The following is a 6,000-nucleotide window of genomic DNA, read 5'->3' as shown; positions in this document are numbered from 1 at the left end:
GTACTTCGCAAGGAGCAGTAGAACGGCAGTGTTTAGTGAACTAAGTAATAGTGATGATGCAAAAATGAACAATATTTCTGATTTTCAAAGAGGACAAATTATTGATGCTTGGTTACATGGTGAGGGCGTGACGAAAGTAGCAAATGTGTAGTGTGTGTGTTGCGAGAGATTTTCCAAGGTAATGACAGCCTACAAAACTGACGTCTAAACCACTTCGGCGGGGAAAAAAAAAAATCCACTCAGTGACAGGTCCTGCTCAGTATTAAACCCGGTTGTTTCTCAAAACCGTAGTGTGACTAGGGTGCAAGTGATGGAGAACGTCAGGCAGCACTTCTCACAGTCTGTATTGACAATCACAGTTAGCCTCGTTACATGACATGAACGTACAGGGTCGGGCTGCACGGGCGAAACCGATGACAGGGACAATCATGCTTTAAAAAGAAGCCAATGGTGCCGCGAACATGCAACACAGATCGCTGATGACTGGAAGCATGTGATATGGACGGATTACTTATCGTTCCCTTTATTTCAAATCATGAGCCGTGTTTGTGTGTTGTGGACGTGCGAAGAAGTGTATAATCCGCAGTGTCTCCGCTGAACAATGCAACATGGTGGTGGCTGTGTGCCAAATTATTCTAGTTTTCTGTGGGTTCTGTGCTTACGCTTACGGGTAGCTTTTTTTCAGTGATTACGTCTCCATTTCCGGAGACCTATGGTCTATCGTTTCCAGGCAATGATGCCATATTTCAGAATGATAATGGGCCCATTCATACAGCTAGAGCTCTTGCAGTGTGGTTTGAGAAATTTCGGAATGAAGTTTAACACCTCCCTGGCCCACCTAATCCCTTGATCTGTCCATAAATGAATACTTGTGGATCTTTTGGAGACAAGAATCAGACAATGATTTCCGCCTCATTCTCTCACGAAACTGAGTGATGCACTCCACGCGGAATGGTTCAATCTTCCATCTTCTATCATTCATAACCTCTAAACTCCATAGAACGTCGTATCAGAAATATTCTGAGATCAGAAGGTAGTGCATCGCCATATTAACATGGTAGTATGTTTCACCTTTTTCAGTTCTTTCTATTACTTTGATAGCCACCTATAATATTTGCTTAGGATATTCGTTTGTCATTTAATTAAGGATTGTCTCTGCAATATTTCTACCAAGGTTCCTACAAAATTCGTTACTATCACTAAGAGTTTATTTTAGTATTATTTCTTGTTATAATTAAATAATGTGTGCTAAACTGTGTTATACAAAAATTCGAAGACCGTTGTATAGTCATCAACCACATAATCAAAATGTAATTTACTAGCAGTTTATTTATTCATTTTTAATTTTGGAGAAGTAGTTTCGTATTCAATACATTTGGATATTTAGCTATTTGGTTCGCCAAATGAACACATTACATAAATTATTCTTATTGTTCCCATCTAAAAATAACATCAATTAAACGATGTGCGCTGCCTTTAATAGTACACTGTTTAGAAATCTTTATTCTCCTGGAAAATTTATATAAAATACGTTAACTTCGATATTTATATATTTTGTGTTTTACATCCGTAAATTTTTCATGATTTTACCAACAAAAATTCGAAGATTACTGTATAGTCATTAGCTACATAATCAAACTAATTTATTGGCAGTTTATTTATTCATTTTTAATTTTCAATCGCATTAAAAACTGATTGGAGAAGTAGTTTCGTATTCGACACATTTAAATATTTAACTGTTTAGTTCGCGAAATAAATACATTTTATTACATAAAGTCATCTTGCTGTTCCATCTAAAAATAACATAATTTAAACGACGTCCGCTGCCTTGAATAATACAATATTTAGAATTCTTTACTCTCCTAGAACATTTATATAAATTACCTTGATTTCAATATTTATACGTTTTGTATTTCACATCCGTAAAAATTCATGACAGGCTACTCTGGAACCGAACTTGGCATATTCAGTTTCCTTTATAGGTAATTATATTACCTAACTGCATTAGGTAAATTAATTCTTGTTCATGAAATCCGGCTCACAATTAAGAAGATAACTTACGGCAAAATACATTATTCTTTTAATCTTAATAAAATAATAACAAAATTTCTACAGAAAACTCATTTCTATAGAAGTTATCACAGATTTTGTTTCATAAAAGTATCACATTTATGTTTTATTTATTTCCTTTTTTAAATCGGTAAGAACAATGAAATACCGAAAACAACCTGCAAACATTAAAGTTTTTACAACTCAACCATCAATTAGCTAGTGAATATAAACAGTCTCTTGTAAGTTTACCTTCACTTAACTAGGGAAGGTAAAAATGTTTTGTAAGTTTATATAATAAACACACAAAATAAACAATGGGTGAGCTAATCACAGATACACTGTGTTCTAATACTGTAGGCTTGATTAAGGCTCTCACATGAAAGGAGCCCACCCAATGTACATCTGGGCAAGGTTCTCAGTGTTTGTCGCTTCTTTAATCAAATAATCCACATGACCTTCAACACTAAGAGGTAATGAAAATCCTTGGCCTCGCTTCATCACTCCCTGTAATCGATGTTCAATATTGCTGATATTTTCAAGCGCCTGTAAATATATTAAAAAAAAAAAAAAGTTAGCAACTAGAATGCAGTAATTTTTAAAAACAAAAGTAAAATCGAAAGTTATGTATATATCCTTAATTAAGTTTAAATAACACCAATGAGTTTCTTCTCGACTTCTTTCTGTTCTAATAATTAGAATTCTTAAAAGATTTTACTAATTCGTGCCAATACACAGCTTTCTAGAATATCCTACATTACATTTTACATTTCTATACTATACCAGTGCCTTCTTCAGAATTAAATTCTCTTTGTAACTCACGATTATATACATCGCACTTAGGCGATGTAAACCAACGTTTTTTTTTTCTTGGTTAAATATAACTTTCGTCTTAGAATCGGAATCGTGTACACAACCAGTAAAACACTACATTTTTTTTTTATGGACGCAATAGGAAACATTTTCGAAAAAATATCGCCAGAAGCCACCACTAGTAAGTTTTTGCCACCGTGTGGACTCAAGTGTTGCCTTGTCAGTGATTTTTTTTCTAATTGTAGTGGATTTTACCATGAAATGCAAATTTTATATTGCTCATGTTTAAATTTAGCAATAAATAAAATTTAATTATTTGCATCAAGAAAAATAAATTTATTTATACAAATATGTATTAATTTAGCACAATTCATTACACTTCACGACTTAGCACGAAAATTTATGCTTTACACTTTGTATGTTGTATCTTAGCTATTTAAAAAAAAAAATGTTTATGTATCACCGTTTCTTCTTAAATTTTGATTTTTGTACAGCGAGTTGTTCAACAAATTTACAGAACTAATGATCATACCGCTAATAAAAAGTGCCAATGTTTGGATACATTTCTAATTGAGCTTTTTATATTAATTTAAGGATTCTGAATCCAATGAAACCATTTTAAACACGTCAATTGTATTACAAGAGAAATGACATCAAAGTTGGGATCATCGAAGTACCGCTTACGCCAACTGTAAAAGAACCCATGCTTGGATACTGGTTTTTGATTGCATTTTTTTACTATTTTTAAACATATCTGTCCATGAGATGAAGAGAAAAATTACCTCAAAGTGAGAATATTTGAAGCACTATTGATACCAATATCAAAAGTGTCCACACCTAGATAACATTTCTAATTGAGCATTTTATACTACGAGGGACGATCAGGTTGCTCCGACCCTAACACAGAAGGAAGAATACGAGCTTTTATATTGTCATTATTTACTGAGCCTTTGTATGAGTGCATTTTAAATTTCAAGTGTGAGTAATGTCCCGTTTAATTTTCGCAGAGATGCAGTTGTAACAACGTAACAGAATAGAGAAGATTGAGGTGAAAGCGGTCATCATGTATTTTGTGAAGAAGGAGTGGCCGGTATCAAAAATTTATGAGGACTTCCTAGGGACACTAGAGGACTCTTCTTTATTATGTAGCATGGTGAAGAGATCGTGTCGTGAGATTAATTGTGGTAGGGAGTCGTGTGAGAATGAAAATGCAAGTGGGCACAAAACCTGTTACGAACGACCGAAAACACCAAGAAAGTCCATTACATTGTGCTGCATGATCTTCGAGTCACTACCCGTTATGTTCTTGAGATGTGTGGCCTTTCATATGTTACTGTGCAAACAATAATTACCCAGGTTCTGCAAATGACAAGTTCTGTACGACGGATCCCCCGAAATCTCACCGCATTTCAGAAATTCACCGAAGTGGACATCACTCGGCAACTCCTTGACAAGTTTCGTGCTGATACAGACGATTCTTTTCCCAGTTTGTAACTATGAATAAACTTGGATACATGACTTTGACCCAGAGACTAAAACACAAGCACGGAGACGGAAAAAAATGAAATCTTTGAGTTTTACGTCCCACGATTATGCCGGCTAGGTTAAAGGAGGCGGTGATGATGAGTACTGAATGAAATGGTGGAATAAAGAAAGTGGAAGGAAACGGGGGAACCCCGAGAAAACCAGCGCACACGGTGTTTTTCCACCACAAAGTTCACTTGGCGGGGGCTGGGATCGAACCCGGGACCCCAAGCACCAGAGGTGAACGCTCTACCACTGACCCACCGCGGCCCCTCAAGCATGGAGAGGGAACACCTCCATTCTCCATCAACAGAAAATTTCAAGGTACAATCATCAGCTTCACTTTTCTTGGACGGCAAGGATCTTCTTGTGGACTATCTAGAAAAAGATCATGCCATCACTGGTATTTACTAGTGATTTAATGAAGAAATTACATGATTCCATCAAGTAAAAGGGGTGTGAGATGTTGGCTCGTGGTGTGCTCTTGCAAAAAGGCACTTGTTCACAGCTCAAGATTGTAGGGTTGCTATCGAAGATGTATCGTTTGAGTTCGTGCCCCATCTTCATTCCTTAAGTTTGCCACACACCCCTCCCCCTTCCAGTGAATTCCATTTATTCAAACATTTTAAGATCGGTTTGCATGGATTGAGGAAATAGCGGCTATAGACTCATGTTAGTGGACCAGTTAATTAAAAAAATAAATAAATAAATAAAAATAAAATAAAAAAAACAATGCATACACATATTGTGGCACCGATGGGACAAGTGTGTAGTTGTTGCAGCGGAATATATTGAAACAAATACAAGAATGCGACACTAGTGTTACTCTTCCTATGTTACGGTTGGAGCAACCTGATCGCCCCTCGTACTTTGAGGATCGTAAATCCAATAAAACCATCTTCAAATGTATCCGTCCATGGTGCCATGCGAAAAATGATTTGAAAGTTGGTATCTTTGAAGTACCGCTTATGCTACTAGTACAAGTGACCAAGTTTGGATAAATTTCTAAGCGCAGTTCTTATATTAATTTGAAGGCGCTGAATTCAATGAACCTATTTTTAAACATACGCGCCCGTAGAGTGCCTGGAAAACTGATCTCAAATTCAGGATATAAATAAATAAATAAATAAATAAATAAATAAATAAATAAATAAATGTAAATATCCTAACTTTGAGGTAATTTTCCTCTTGACTCAATGGATGGGCATGTTTCGAAATAGTTCTGCGGATTTAGGATCCTCCAATTAGTACAAAAAGTGAAATTAGAAATTAATCGATACATGGATACTTTTACTATTGGCATAAGCGGTACCAAAAATATCCCGACTTCGAGATCATTTTTCTCGTGGCCTCACTAACAGATATGTTTAAAAATAATTTCATTTAATTTAGCATCCTCAAGTTAGTATTAAAAACCAATTAGAATTTTTTCCAAGTGTGGGGACCCTTTACAGTAGAGATTTGTAAGTTTTGAATTGCACTCTCAACAGGAAACATTATAATTAATGTTATTGTGTACGTTATTATTTTACGTGGACATAAAATAAAAATAAACAATTTGTGTAATATCATAAATATGGTAATGAAAAGAAAAGCACAGAAAAAAACATCAGT

At 35.3% G+C, this 6,000-nt stretch overlaps 1 protein-coding gene across 4 annotated transcripts in view; it reads right to left on the bottom strand.

Annotated features, from left to right (window-relative positions):
* Positions 1–1,175: 1,175 nt before the first annotated feature.
* The window catches only part of LOC145688127 (serine/threonine-protein kinase ATR-like), a 381,701-nt gene continuing 376,876 nt past the window's right edge, over positions 1,176–6,000 (bottom strand). For 2 of the 4 annotated variants that reach the window (XM_081761899.1, XM_081761900.1), the window contains one exon: positions 1,176–2,595. In XM_081761899.1, coding sequence (XP_081618025.1) covers positions 2,425–2,595 — 171 coding nt within the window. In that variant the 3' untranslated portion in view covers positions 1,176–2,424. The remainder of the gene's footprint in view (positions 2,596–6,000) is intronic. The other 2 variants (XM_081761902.1, XM_081761901.1) reach the window with 1 other exon arrangement.

The sequence above is a fragment of the Thermobia domestica genome, chromosome 6 (assembly GCF_964235325.1).
Source record: "Thermobia domestica chromosome 6, izTheDome1.hap1.1, whole genome shotgun sequence".
NCBI classification, from domain to species: domain Eukaryota; kingdom Metazoa; phylum Arthropoda; class Insecta; order Zygentoma; family Lepismatidae; genus Thermobia; species Thermobia domestica.
This window is presented reverse-complemented; position numbering and strand designations above follow the sequence as displayed.